Below are 14,754 nucleotides of genomic sequence, written 5' to 3' on the forward strand. Positions count from 1 at the left end.
AACTTAGCTGATGGGGCGCTGGCTGAATATGTTTTAGCATCTTCTCTTCAAGACCATTTGACCTTTTTATTGTTTTTATTACTGTCTACATTCATAATGGTAATAAATTATAACAACACTGGTAGCAGTATGAGTATTGATGTTTGTAGCACATAGCAATGTTTTGTTTTTTCCTTCTTGTCCTCCTCAGGGCATCTGGCGTATTCCAGTAGATGAGATTGATCGCCCGGGTAGTTTTGCGTCTCATATGAACCGATCTGTTGTCCTCTTGCTGGAGGTGCTGTCTCAGCTTAAGGATCACAATACCCTACTGAAAGTCTCGTTCATGCTGCACAGAAACCCTGACCAGGGAAAGTAAGGACTAGCAGTGATGATTACTCTGTTGCTTACGAAGTGTTTGCTTCATGGCATCTCTCTTCCTCTTTCATGAAGGAAGTATTTACGGGATGTCGATCGCCAGGTTCTGGCCAAGAGAGCGTTCTTCCTAACTGTAAACGTCCTGGAGGACAATCTGAACAGTCTCACAGGGGTAAGGAGCCACAAGCCTGCACCAGACATCTGGCATGCTCCCGCTTCATGTTTTGACAGGTTCTGTTTTCTTTCAGGTGTCGGAGGAGCTTCACAAAGCGCCTGCACCCTCCATGGGGGAGATGACCACAGCAGACGCGTCCAACAGGCCCAGCTCTGAGGACGGCAAACATCCGCTGCCTAAAAAGCCCGCATTTTCAGAGGGAGCCTCTGACTCTGGACCCAGAGAAGCCTCCCAGGCTCAGCTCACCCCAACACCACTGGCAACAGATAAAGGAAGTAAAGTTCAGGAGGGCTTTCCTGGGAAGGTGGAGGCCGCTGGGAATGAAGGGCACAAAGCAGGGCCAGAGGAACCCATGGAGATGGAAACTAGCCTGTTGAGGAAGCCCTCTACCACAACAGAGTCTCAGGGCAACCAAGCAGAGACTGAGACCTCCCTGACTAGCTCAGACCCCCAGCAGAAAGTGACTGAAGTCATCCGGACACCAGAGCTCTCTCTGGAGGAGCTGAGTATCAGTTCGAGGCAGCAGCAGCTTCAGATCTCAGCGCAAAAAGTCACGGTGGCAGCAGGTGGAACTGATCAGGGGTTACTACGAAAGCCAAGCAGGAAAAGGAAACTTCTAGAGGATGTGGAGTCCGGAAAAACCCTGCTGCTTGACGCCTACAGAGTGTGGCAGCAGGGCCAGAAAATCATGACCTACGACCTGGGGCGCATTGAGAAGATCATGTCAGAGACTTACATGCTCATAAAACAGGTAAGCGTCCTGAAGATGTGACACAGCACACAGAAGCCATTACATTACTCTATTACTTACATTACTTAGCTTAAAATGTGTACCACTGTAACCTCTTTTTTTTTTCTTATCTTTTTGCAAAGTCATTCACATGTTATACGAGTTCTCTTTAAATCATTCAGGTGTGGGAAACCCCTCTGCTAACAGAATTAGTACAACAAGATTAGGGACTTCCCCTCATTTTTATTTCCTAGATCTGCTGCAAAGCTGGATGTGTGGGTTTGTTATTACTCTCAATAAGCCAAATTGAACTTACATGACTTGCATCTTTTTACTGTTAACCCTGAAATGAGTAGGTGACCCTAAATGTGGGCCAAATTATCATTCTTCAGATCAGCTTGGCTGGGTTTTTTTTTGTTTGTTTGTTTGTTGTTGGGGTTTGTTTTTTTGTTTTTTTTTAAATCACCATAAAGTGAGTCATGACTGATTTATTTTAAAAACATTTCAGCATTAGTGATTGTCCCTCAGATTACATCACTGTCATGGTATCAACAGAAGCTGGTTGCTGCCAAACAAAACAATTAAATGCAAATAGTTTTTTTCATTCAGGACTACATTTGTAACAATACAGTTACACTTCAGAAAAGTCCATCCTTGTAGTCCAGTTGTAAAAGCTGAGCCTATTTGTTTGCAGTTTTAATTATTTATGTTTGCCTCTTGATCATAGTTAAAGCAGTAAAAGCAGTGCTGTTTAAATGTAGAGACAAATGTTTTATTTTTTATTTTTTTCTGTCGAAGCAAATATTTTTGTGCTCCTTAAATGATTGCAGAAAATCTCGTTCCTGAAGTCTCCATAATGGCGAGCAGCCAGAACAAACCAACACGTGTTTCTTCTAATCCTTTATGATTAGTAGAAATTAATAAAGCGATGTTATTTGATGCAGGTAATGTTTGGATATTTTCCAAAAAAAACTCTTCCTGTTGTTGTATATCTACAAGCACAAAATGCAAATGCTTTGTGGTTTCATTGGTCTGTTGACGTGCGCAGCTGCACAAAGTGTTCATTTCAATCCAACTTCCCACAGCAATATTTATCCATTGTACTTTTTATTGTTATTTGTTAATACTCTTTTATTTATTTATTTATTTTTTTCCTTCTGGCTTGCTTCCTCGCTTCCAGAATGCTTCCTGTCATCAAACAATTTCAGATTGACAGTTTTAAGAGAAGCCGCTGCCCATTAAAGAGATTCAGATGTTCATCATCACGCAAACAGCTCCTGCAGAGTTCACAGAGCAGAGTTTTAGCTCATAAAGTGTTCGAACCGGAGCTCTTGGGTGTAATCAAACTGTCTCTTAAGACCAGTAGCGTAGTTCTTCGATCTTGGAGAAACCGCCGTGGTTCTTCGGACTCCTCCTTTAGCCTGACTCACCAAACGTGTCCGTCACATGTGCCCTCCGTTGGTGGTTACCTCAAGGTGCTTTCACTTCTCCTTTTAAGTGTTAGGATTTCCAAAATCCCCCTTCACTACTAGAAACAAAAAGAGTAGCATCCTAAACACAGTAAATGGCTTAAAAGCTTTGATTAAAGTGATATTTGACATCTTTTAAAGCGGGCTTCTGTGGAAATGAAGACTTATTATCTTACCTGTTCTAAGTCTTTGAATGACCTCCATTTCGAGAAACAGATTAACCGTTAGCTTGACGGTCTGCTCAGCTAAAACTCTAAGTGAGGTTCAAGACCAAAGATTTGATAGTAATTCATTCAAACACTTTTTTCCCCCCCCCCAAGTGCAAATATTAGCAGCTAGCTGTAGGTCTTCTGGTGAACCTGAGGCACTTTTGCAGCAATGTTTTGAATGTTTGTGTATTTCAAAAATAAATACAGTGTAAAAGGTTTATAAGATAGGGTTTGCACAAACCTCTATGAATGTTTCTAGATAGAAGTTGTTTCTTGGTCTTAGCCACGCTTAGACTAGCTGTTAGCTCGTCACTTTGGTCAAAACTGAGCTTGTATTTCTTCAAACTGAGATTGTCCAGAGAGCTACGTACAGCAGGTAATATATCAGATGTTCGTAACCTTTCCCTCTTCAAAAGATCTGAACTATCCCTTTACGAGAAGGAATGTTGTGACGCCCTAACAAAGACTTCATAAACATTTGCTGACTAACGGGGAATCCTGCTCTCTGAAACAAGAGACAGTGATCGGCAAATGAATAGAAACGAGCCGAGTGTCGCTGCCTGCTGCCAGATCATTTTACAGCCCGAGCGTTGAGAAGTGAGACTGAGTCCTCCCTAACGCTCATCCGTTTCCAACCTGTGGAGACTGAGATGGAGTTGTGTTCGAATGGCGTCGAGCCGCGTTAAAGTGGAGCCGTTCTTATAGAAACGTCAAGTCGTGCGTGTGGTTTGACGAGGAAGTCGCGCAGGAAGGTAGACACGAAAGCGTAGCGCCGCAGTGCGCCGAAGTCTGACTCTTTGCAAAGTAAAGCGCTCTGTCTGAGGGTCTCTGAGCTGCTGGACTGCTGTAGGGAGCGAGGCAGTAATCATATTCACAGAGGTCTCGGTGCTGCAGCGAGAGGGGGGGGGCTCGCCCACTCCCGCACAAACAGCAGCCGAGGTGGGCCTTAATGCAGGCCTTTACTCCACATACCAGAGGCACGAGCTCAGAAGGCATCTCGCCACTTATGCGACAGAACTGGATAAACTTGTTAGTCAGCAGGGTGGAATATATTCGAACACAATGTCTGACCTAATGTGTTGGTTTTGACTCCTTTTTTGTTTTTTTTTTCTCTCTCAGGTTGATGAAGATGTAGCTCTGGACCAAGCAGTGAAGTTCTGCCAGATCCAGTTGGCAACTTCAGCACAAAGACAGGTAGAGCCTCCAAACAATCAGCTTTTTTTCCTTTTTTTTAAAATATTGGTTTCTCTATAAATATGAATATTTCTTCTTCCAATGGGAGGGAGCACAATACACAAAGTTTTAGAACTACTTTATTAATCTATAAAAATACGCTATTATATTTCCATCAGATTCCAAGTTTCTGCCATGCACTGAACAATATTATGGTATAAAATGTAGACATAATGGGATGTGATTTTAGTAACTTATTGACTCTTTAGCCAAATCTTTAACAGACAAAATGATTTTTTTTTAAACTAGAAGTTTAACTATTGTGTTACTACAATGTTTAACCATATTTTATTTATCTGATTATTGTTTTCGAATCAACAAGGGACATTTATTAACGCTGTTGTCTGCTGTTTAGTTCATAGCAGTCTGGTTGGGGATAAATGTTTTCCACGGGTTTAAAAGAAATGCTGCATCTGTAGTAAAACTGAGCTGAACTAATGATTAATGTTCAGCCTGATCCTGCTACAACCTAATTATAATCCAGAGCTTCTCAGTTCCACACTTATTGTTTTCAACTCCTTTGGGTTGTTTGCACAACTGCTTTACATGCGGTATGTGTTTTAAGGTAAACAGAAGGATGTATCTGAGCACTGTAAATATTAGTTTACTGCTGTAGATTCACCGGGTTTTGCTTGAGCAGCAGCATTTAATCCCATTTATCCCACACGTATCCCTCCTCCCCACTGAGTCATTAGTTTCTCTGTCTCATTCTGTGTCGGTGTCTCCCTCCTTCCTCTCATCCCTCCTCCTGCCCACACAGTCATCAAGGGTCCCTCTGCCCACATCCTGTTGTCACGGTGACGTTCCCTGAACCTCAGGCTCATGAGAAATGGATGTTGGCAAAATTATTAGTTTTTTTTTTTCTTTTTCCCCCAGCTAAGCTAATCAATCCAACCATTTTTTTTTTGTGGAAGTGGTTTTGTTTTCGATGTTGCTTAGGTTTGGTGTCTTCAGCCACTTTTAATTTCAAGGCTGTGCTTTGAGACGCAGAGCTGCAGATCACATTTACAAACAAAAGGTTGAGTTTTAAATCTCGTCTTGCTCAAACAGCTGCCTGAGGACTACAGAATCGAGGTTCCCGTGTGGTTTTTAGTAACACAATGCGTCTTGATCTATATATTTTCAAAGAATTGTTTTATTCAGCTGCTAAATAAAGGGTTAAAACACGTCGCTTTAGGATTTGCAGCACAGAAAGTGGAACTAGAAAAGTTCCTGGAGAAACTTTAAAGGAGCCTGCCACTCGGTGCGTGATTTTTGTTTCCTCATTTTAAATCATAATGACTCCATGAGTTCATCAGCTGTGGATGTACATATAATGATTACTTTCTGAGTTTCACTAAAAGCTGTTCAGTGGCTCATGAGATGCTTTGCCAACAGACTTTCTCTTCAATAGTTTTAAGGAAGGTTTCAAACAAACAAACTGCAGGATCTCTTGGCCGTCACGGTATGCCTTAGGGAAAGCTGACAGCTAGCATCACAGCATTAAGCTTCGGTTTAATGCATGTGTGTGGAAAAGCGAGAGAAACTGTCAGAAGTACATGCAAAACAGAAAAACCATAAGGCGAATTGATACACTTCTTGGACTGTGAGTGAGAGGAGATATTGGTTCTCATTAATGTAAAATTTCGCGTTTCTACGGTGCTTTATGACAGAGATATGAAGTTAAAAACATCCCTCACACCTAGATCAGGAAAAACATACTCCGCCTGTCAGGAGAGTATTACCGCTGTTACAAGTGTCAGGTATACCCGCTAATGATAATTGGGCTGCGTGATGCGGCAGTTAGTGTGCCGGTAAATAAGACGGTGCTCCTTCTGTGGTATTATTCCACAGCTGTTAATGTGTTATTATTCTGCTACCGGCTCGTCAGGCGCTGTTTTCCGCTGCTCCTTCATGTAGGTAGTTTGAAGGGATCTCAGCTTGAAGACGAGGGAGGCTTCTTCTTGCCTGCTTCCTACAGATTCACACGTTTGGATTTTTTTTTTTTCTCTCTCTCTCTCTCTCTTCAAGCCCCCACAAGTGCGTAGAGAGATGTGTCCTTATAGGGCTGAGCTGGAAAACAGTGGTTCAGATGTGTGTGTGTGTGTTTGCTCCCTGTTTGCTGCCATATGAGGAGGAAAGCATTTATTCCTCTGGCACTCTTTGATATTTTCATAGTGGATTTTTTTTTTTTTTTTAGACCTCTGCAGGAGTTGGATGCTTTAGCTTTTTAAGAGACTCGGTATAAAAACTTCATTAACCCCCCGAAGTGTCAGCTACTGTATTTCAGCAGGACTGATAGAGTATTAGGTTGTACTTATTAAGGGGTATGTTTTATAGAACTCTGCTGTTACTTAATTTGTTTTTTGTTTGTTTTTTTTCCCTGCTACCAAAGACAAAAGGGCGTTTATGTTTTTGCCCGTTTCTGTGTGTGCTTGTGTGTGTGTGTGTGTGACTGTTATTAGAATATCTCATCAACCACTGAGCAAATTTGAATGAAACTTAATCAATGGATGTACATCTACAACTAATTAATTTTTGGAGCCAACCCTTTTCAAGGTTGGCTGTCACAGCCAGCTGAGCTTAGAAATATCAAAAAATGACGACAGTTATTTTTTGATATTTCGAATTTTACAGATATTGTTCTGAAGTCATCACACATAATGTTATTTTGGAGGTTTGACCCAAAAAAGGCTTCAGCTCTGTCATTTCTCATCACAAGATGGCCACCTTGACCAATACTTAGTTATTTATTGATCGGTTGCTCTTTAATCCACGTCAAAACGATGATCAAATCCACACAGTTGTCGCGGCAGGGCTGCAGCTGCTCTGCTCTCATTTAAAGCCCAATCGTAATGATTACAAGGAGCCACTTTTCAGTTCCGTTCAGCTGACACACTGACCACAGCCACACTCGAGGAACCCACACTCTGACTGCCAGGGCTTTAATTTTCTCAGGTATGGTGTTTCTCTGACGCTCAGCTGACTTGGTGATTTCTCCGCTGCTGATGTTTAATTCATGAGATATGAATCATCAGAGCTGAGCTGGAGCTGCCGCCTGCTTAAAGCTGCTGAGCCACTCTGTGCCAAGGGAGGGGAGGGGGGGGTGAAGGAGCTGCTCCTGTTCTGGCCTGCTCTGGTAAATTTGCTCGTGCTCTGCCGTGCGAATTCTGTGGGGACCTTTGTCCCAGTGAGCTGTGATTCAGAGTGTAATTTGAACTTAACTCCCCCGGCAGACTGCTGAGGAAAAACAGCATACGAGCTCTGTTTAAGGACAACTGTGGCAAATACGATCTTGTACTTACTTTTGCAAAGCCTACACGGTCTGCGTTAATATGGAGAATTAATGCATTTTCTCGTTGTTGAATTAAGCTTCGGTTTTCATCCGGTCTGGATTTGTGTGCTCACAAAGGTTAGTTTTCATCCACCTTTTTCATCTATTTTAAATTGAAAACTTGGAAAGGTTTATTCATTTCTTTCTAACTGTGCTCCTCTGTGTGTTACCATGGAAGCAGGCTGGCTGTTGTCGCAGGTTGTTTGTGCAGCTCTTGTGTTCATAAGTGGTCCTCAAAAGAACGCTGAGGAAAGTGGCTCAGAAGGATGTGGTGTGGTGTGTAGAGCTGAGCTTTTCTCGACACCCTGTCCAGCAGGCAGGTACTGTAACCTCTGAACCCCTGAGGGACGGCAGCGCAGCTCTGTGCAGGATGCTATTACCTCTCATGTGAAAGAACCTGGACTGATACTGCTGATGCATGTTGTTTGAAAAGTGCAAGAGTGTAAATCGTTTTGTATCTACAGCACTGAGTCTCAAGGGGAGAGGATGTGCTGTTCTCAGAGTGGAACCGGAGCATGTGATGCTTTCAGGGGAGCTCCTGTGGTCAGTCGCAGCTCCTCGTTTTAACAACTTGTCCCTCTTTTTGTCTACAGCAGTCAGCAGGCGATGCCCCGACTACACCCAAGTACAGCAAGGAGCACCGAGACATCTTCTTCCCCGCCTCCCTGCCGACTCCCGTCCTGCTCAGTCACTCCACCTGCCACCCGCTGTCCACTCAGGACGGCCAAGCCAAATCGGCGGGCGAGCCCCTGAGCAAAATATCCCGACCTCAGAGCTCAGGCTTCCACGATCAGCCGCTGCACAAAAGAGCAGGGGGTCCGTCTGCAGCAGCCATGGTCTTCCTGCCACACACAGGTACAGCATTATTTCAGTTTTTTTTTTTCCTTTTTATAAGAAAACATGCGCTCTTGAATGCTATTTGGGTGCTACTACTATTATTTAAATAAAACTCTGCTTTTGTTACAAAAGTTGCTTATGCATCTCTCTGTGGCCAGCAGGGGGCGCATGTGGTCTAACCCAGAAATGTTACATAACTGCAGTCTCTGTGTTGTTTATGTTTTGCCTTTCGGGCTTTGCCAGGCCCCCCAACAAGAGTTTATGAAATGACTCTCCTCCAGATTGTGTGTCTCTTGCTGCCTGAATGAGCTTCTGGAGGGATTTGGCAGAATCCCTGCTGATCTTGTCATGAATATTCAGTTTATGTTGTGTTTTATGTATAAGGATGCACAAAATTTCACAAAAATTCTAAATCAAGCTGTAAAACTTGAATCTCTTGTATATTTACATGAGTTAGCTGCTGTTTATTTTTCATCAGATAAGGATTCAGTTGATGGCATCCGTCGTGAGCTCAGTTTTTATAACAGTTTCAGAAACCCTGCTCACTTTACCCTTAAATAAAGCAAAGACTTTTTTTTAAACTGATCATTTTATTTTTTACACACAGGACAAAACAGTATTTTTTTGCCCATATAAATAATAAACGAGCAGTGTATTAAAATGCCGTGTTCAGTGTCAGGAAAGGCTGGATAAACGGGCAAAAAAGAAACATGACCTCAGACGTTACAATCTCTGGTTGATTTTTAAAGTGCTTTTCATCAACGCAGGGGTTCGGTCTGACTCACCGAGGGTCATTTTAGGAGCAGAAAGCCACCCATTTTATGTCGACTGAAAGACGCGCGGCACTCTCCTCGTATGATCCGTTTGCCAAAGCTGGGTGACCTTTCGTGCCTGTGCAAATACATGCAAAAGTATGCCTCCATCACCGTGCAGTTATATGCAAACAGTCACGGGTTTGCATCCAGCAGCATCTCGCCGTTGTGAATTATGTAACGATTACCAAGACAACGGGACAGGAGGAAGCCTGGAAGAGTTGTAGTGCACTTGTTTCTGTGGGGGAATTCTTACACTTGGTGTTTATGAAACCCCGACAGACAGAAAAATGTTACTAAAAACTGTGTTGACCAACCAAGTCCCATCTGTAACTTCCTTCTTTATGTAGCTGCTCCCGTTTTAGGATAAAACCAGTTCATTTGGGTGGTGATACTGGAAGTTCCTGCCCAGTTCTTACACTCACAGTTTTTGTTTTAGCCATTAAATAAGACTGTAAGCGAAACTTAAAGGTTTTTCTGTTGTTCTTGTTGTTGTAATTGTCTTTGTTGCAGGGATTGCAAATCATATTGCTGCTGTTTTTGGAAAAACTGCACAATTTTTGTGATTTCTTTTTTTTTTTTTTTTTGTCAATGTTTTTATCTAAACGTGTTCTCACCTCCCACAGAGGAGCGGGGGGAGCCCTCAGAGGGGCTTTTGTACCGCCAGCAGGAGTCACACCTTTGCCAGCAGATGAAACTCGCCACCGTATCCCAGGGGAAGGAACCAGCGGCTGGATGGTTCCAGGAGGAAACGGCAACATGTAGCACCACGCAACCATGCCCAGGTCAACATCAGAAACAGTAAACTTCACTCATCCCGAAGGGCACATGCCAGTGATACAGGAAATAATAAACATTTGAAATCAGGCCTGCTGCTGCTAACGACTGTTTTTAATTTGATTGATCTATTGACAATTTGTTTTGAGCAATTTATTAAACTAATTTTCCTCCAAAAAATTAAAATCCACAATTTCTTTTTTAGTTAATTGTATTTGGCGTCGTCGTTAACCCGGGCCTCGACCGATCTGGTATGGTGTCACTTGGATGTACTCGCATGTTTGTTTTGGCAGAAGAATTGCAAGCCAGATGCCCTTCCTGACACAAGCCTCGCCATTTATCCGGGCTTGGGACCGGCACAGAGTTACACTGGCTTGTGCTCCTTTAGTGGCAGATTTCATTCATTCATTAAATAAAAAGATAAATATTAAAAGATTGTTGCCTGAAACAACAGAGGTCCAGAAGGAAAAAGGAACAAAGCCGGCAGTGGAGCAAAACTTGACACAACACCGGTCACAAATGGCTGTAATAAAACATGGGCACAGATTCTAGAGTTTCCTCAAACATTTATTCTCTGGAAAATGTAGCAAACAGACGACCCGTTTAACTTTACAGAGTGTATTTAGCAGCTTTAAAAAGCTTACAGGTTTTTTTTTCTGCTGGCTGTGTGTGCCTTGTTCTCAGATCGAACCTTACAGAATAAACAAACCAGCTAGCTTGAAGTTCTCTCATACTTTAGACTTCTTCACATTGTAGTCGCTGCAGATTCTGATTTATCCTCCACGATAGTTTGAAACTGTAACTCAGGCAGAGCCGACCAGAACCTGCTGCTGTGAAAAACGGTTATTTTAATTGAAATGTTTAAGGAGTTAAAAGCCAAATTATGGGGTCAACTAAAATAATGATGTTTACAAATTATCATAATTAATGTCCTCTGTTATTCTGACTGTTCACAGTAGCCTTAATCAAAATGTGAGAGAAAAATCAGGATGACAATTATCCTTTTGGTTCTCGTTCCTCAGACCAGCAGCAGTACGCCAGCAACGACCTGTCAAAGCTTCCAGACCCCAGCCGAATCCGCTCCCGAGTCCCAGCCAACATGCCAAAGCTCTTCATCCCTTCCACCGTCACCAAGTTCCCACCAGAGATCACGGTAACGCCTCCGACACCCACGCTTCTCTCCCCGAAAGGGAGCATCTCAGAGGAGACCAAGCAGAGGCTGAAGGTACGCTCTCTCTCTCTCCCCTCTGAACGTGAACGCCACTTTCTCACACCGAGCTCTCTGTGCTCAGCAGTGACCCCTGCTGTCTGTCCCCCCCCCCCACACACACAGAACGTCATCCTGTCCTCTCAGTCTGCCGCCACAGTCAAAAAGGACACTCTGAGCCAGCCGGCGCTGGAGGTGCAGGAGACGTCCAGCCAGGAGTCGTCTCTGGAGAGCGAGTCTGACGAGGAGGACGACTACATGGACATCTGAGCCTCTGCAGAGCTCGAACTGAACCCCGACTCCTCCAAACCCCCACCAGGCTGTCTTGTTCTTTTTTTTTTTTTTAATTCAGTACAGGAATGGTTTATTTCTCTGCAGCTGTTTGTGTTGATGCTTTCGTTTTCTCCCACACACACAAACAGAGTGGAAACCTGCAGTATTTTTATCAACTGTCTGGTCACAGTGGTAGTGCATGAAGACCCGCAGCATGTCTGAAGTGTGCCATTTATGCATCAGCTTCTCGAGCTCACCTGCTTTACCCCCGGATCTGGCAAAAAGCAAAAGAAAATAAGAGAGGGACTTTGCCTTTTAAAGCCTACCAGCGACATGTTTATGCATCTTTTGTACGTCGTGTGCTAACTTTCTGAGCTGCAGCTAAATGCTCGTCTGGAGCTCACCAATCTGAGGTGCCTCGGTGTGTATCGGCGCCCAGCAGCATGCACCTTCTGTCCTCCACTTAAACTCCGGCGGGAGGCTCTCCTCCCATCGCATCGTTACATGGTCCGATGGAACGTCAACAGAGGGCTGCATCCAAGGTTCATCTGTGGAGCTGAAGAGCTACAACGCCTCATAACCCGTAGCAGATTGAAAAAAAAAAATGTTTACACTTTAACATTCGGGATGTTTTTTTTCAGTTCACGGTATTTTTGTACTGACTGTATCTCTTGTATAGTCGCGTATATGAATTTCTGTGTGCATTTGTAGCTACAGCGACAGTTCTTTGGTCACCAGCACTGATCTGAGCAACACGCCGAGCGCATTTTCAGCGGGTTAGCGATTAGCTTTTGTACATATCCAGAATCCAAAAATCTTTCCAGGACGTTTGGCTTTAATGGGTTGAGTTTTCAGAGTTTGAGCATGCGTGAGCGAGTTAAACATTAAGATGAGGGCCACCTCGGTTCCAGCGAGTTCAGGGAAGCTGTTAACAGCTGCTTCATCTTTTCTGAACTCAAAGGGACGTGATGACGAGGAGGAGGAGGAGGAGGGTGAGGAGGAGGAGCAGGACTTCCTATAACCGATGCCTTTCCATTAAACTCATTTCAGTAAATTTGTCAGCTTTTGAATAACTCAGAGGAAGACACACAGAATGTTTTTTACAGATTTTTTTCTATAAAAAGAAAGATTTACTCATTATGTTTCTAAAAAAAAAAAGACTGATGTAAAGCTATCACCCTGAATTTGAAAAAAAAAAGCAGCTTTGTATTTTAGTTCCTTATGTTGTTTCTCTTTAGGGGTGTACGGTTTTGTTGGAGCAGACTGCTAGAGTGGAACATGTTCTCTGTGTCTGGACTGAATGCGTTCTAGATGTCAAACCAAATATATATATATTTGAGAAACACACTTTGTAGTGTTTGGGTCTTTGCTTTGTGTAAGTCTTTTTTTTACTTTATTCATGCATTTTCAACTGATATATTAACATATCAAGCCTGATAGATCAGACATTACAAAACCCTAAACATTACAATATGAGCTGTAGACATACTGGTAAAAAAATATATATACAAATAATAATAGAAACAAAAACATCTAAAACAGACCATGGTAAAGAGAAATGCAAACTTAATCTAACAATAGTTTCAGGGAGTATAAATAAGCACAGGTATGGCAAGCCCCTTAGGACAAAAACCATTCTGACATACACCAAACGCTCTCATCTAACCCATGCTGAAGTTAGTTTCTGGCATCCAGGAGGCCCATATTACGCTGAAGGATGAAGAAGATATGAGAAGGAATAAAGTGTACTCTGAAATGTAGGATATTCTGCATGTATTTCCTGTTTTTTTTTTAATTATAACAGAAATAGGTCCATGTAATCAGTTTTGTCAAACTTTAAATTAGTTATTGTTTTGGAGGGTGACATCAGTCTGAAGGCTTATTATGATCAGCATTGTGCAGTGTACAAATTAAATGCTGCACTTGTTTCAGTGTTCAGGCTTGGTATTGGTCTGATTTCCACCCCTGATGGTATTTCAGTTAACATGGTGAATCCTGATGAGTCGTGTAAAATCGACTGTTCCACTGGTGTTCATTTCAGCTCTGACTCATTATTGTATGCTTATCAGCGGAAGCTGCAAAATGCTTGTGTTACATCTGTTCTAACCACCGAGGCTCGTGAGTTAACAAAACGGTCTCACACAGATTGGCGTTGTGCCTCTTATGTGACCCACGGTTCTGATGAACTCCTAAGAGAAAAGATGGTACCAAGTAACGTATGAGAAGCTCTCCTCTGGCACCATCTACTGGACAGATCATAGAGCGGCATTGTCTGTTAATCTCACCTCAAAACAAGACCTTGTGTACAAATTTCATGACTCAGCAGCACCACATATATTTCTCTCTAAAGCCAAGTGGGAGGATTTAGGCCCCGGGGTTAAAAGGTGTGAAAACATGACTAACTGGCAAACAACACTTGATCCGCATGTCATGTTTTCACTAAAGTTGGATGTGTATAAATCCTCATCTGACGCACGCAATGAACAGTACATATGGTGCCTCGTTTTAAAGGACTGAAATCTGTTTTTCTGTCACAAGTCGAAGCAGCTGCCATCCCCGCATCACAAGAAGTCCCTTCTGACCTCTGGGCCCAGAGCAAATATGATGCCAGGCTTATTAAAGACCGTGAACTCGTCCTAATTATCGTCCATGTCAGCGTCAGTATCCCTTCAAACAGGAAGCAAGTGATAGGATAACTCGTGTTTTTGATTCTCTCTGGTAAGCAGGCGTTCTTGTACCCTGTCCAGACTCACCGGTGGCTCCCCGCTGTCTCCTGTGAAGAAAATCAGACCAGAGGGACGCCCCACCGAGTGGAGGTTTGTTCAGGATATACAATCCATACATAATCCTTTCACAAGTACCACCTGATGCAAAGTGTTTCTCTGTAGTTGGCCTTTCAAATGCATTTTTTCAGTGTACCTGTGCATCCAGACAGCCGGTTTTGGTTTGCATTCACCTTCTGAGACAGGGGTACTGTGAAAGACAGGGCTGCTCTCAAACCGTCTCCAGGTACTGCCCACTTTTACAGTATGTGGACGATTTGTTCGTTTATTCTCCAACTCGCTCTCAGTGTGACTTTGACACTGTAGCTGTATTAAAACATCTGCATGCACATGGTCACAAAGCTAGCTTGTCTAAGTTGCAGTATGTACAGACAGAAGTCACGTTTTTAGGCCATGTGATCAATGCAGATGGTAAATCTTTGTCTGCTAAGTGCGTCAAAGCTACCCAGGACATCCCTGTAACAAAAAAGAAACAACTTTTGTATTTTTTAAGAACATGTTCTCACTGCAGACGGTTTATTCAACATTATGCAGCCCTTGTAGCCCCGTTTAGCAGCACGTGGACGAGCCTGACTCTGT

General features: G+C 43.0%; 1 protein-coding gene across 8 annotated transcripts in view; it reads left to right on the forward strand.

Moving 5' to 3' along the window:
• cabin1 (calcineurin binding protein 1) overlaps positions 1–12,739 on the forward strand; it is a 40,472-nt gene extending 27,733 nt beyond the window's left edge. For 6 of the 8 annotated variants that reach the window (XM_017414652.3, XM_017414655.3, XM_017414657.3 and 3 more), the window contains 8 exons: positions 191–354; positions 433–529; positions 606–1,283; positions 4,060–4,134; positions 8,080–8,341; positions 9,762–9,920; positions 10,935–11,137; positions 11,246–12,739. In XM_017414652.3, coding sequence (XP_017270141.1) covers positions 191–354; positions 433–529; positions 606–1,283; positions 4,060–4,134; positions 8,080–8,341; positions 9,762–9,920; positions 10,935–11,137; positions 11,246–11,389 — 1,782 coding nt within the window. In that variant the 3' untranslated portion in view covers positions 11,390–12,739. Of the gene's footprint in view, positions 1–190; positions 355–432; positions 530–605; positions 1,284–4,059; positions 4,135–8,079; positions 8,342–9,761; positions 9,921–10,934; positions 11,138–11,204 lie in introns of all 8 variants that reach the window. The other 2 variants (XM_017414656.3, XM_037976143.1) reach the window with 2 other exon arrangements.
• The last annotated feature ends 2,015 nt before the right edge of the window (positions 12,740–14,754 follow it).

This window comes from Kryptolebias marmoratus, linkage group LG1 (assembly GCF_001649575.2).
Source record: "Kryptolebias marmoratus isolate JLee-2015 linkage group LG1, ASM164957v2, whole genome shotgun sequence".
Lineage (NCBI taxonomy): Eukaryota > Metazoa > Chordata > Actinopteri > Cyprinodontiformes > Rivulidae > Kryptolebias > Kryptolebias marmoratus.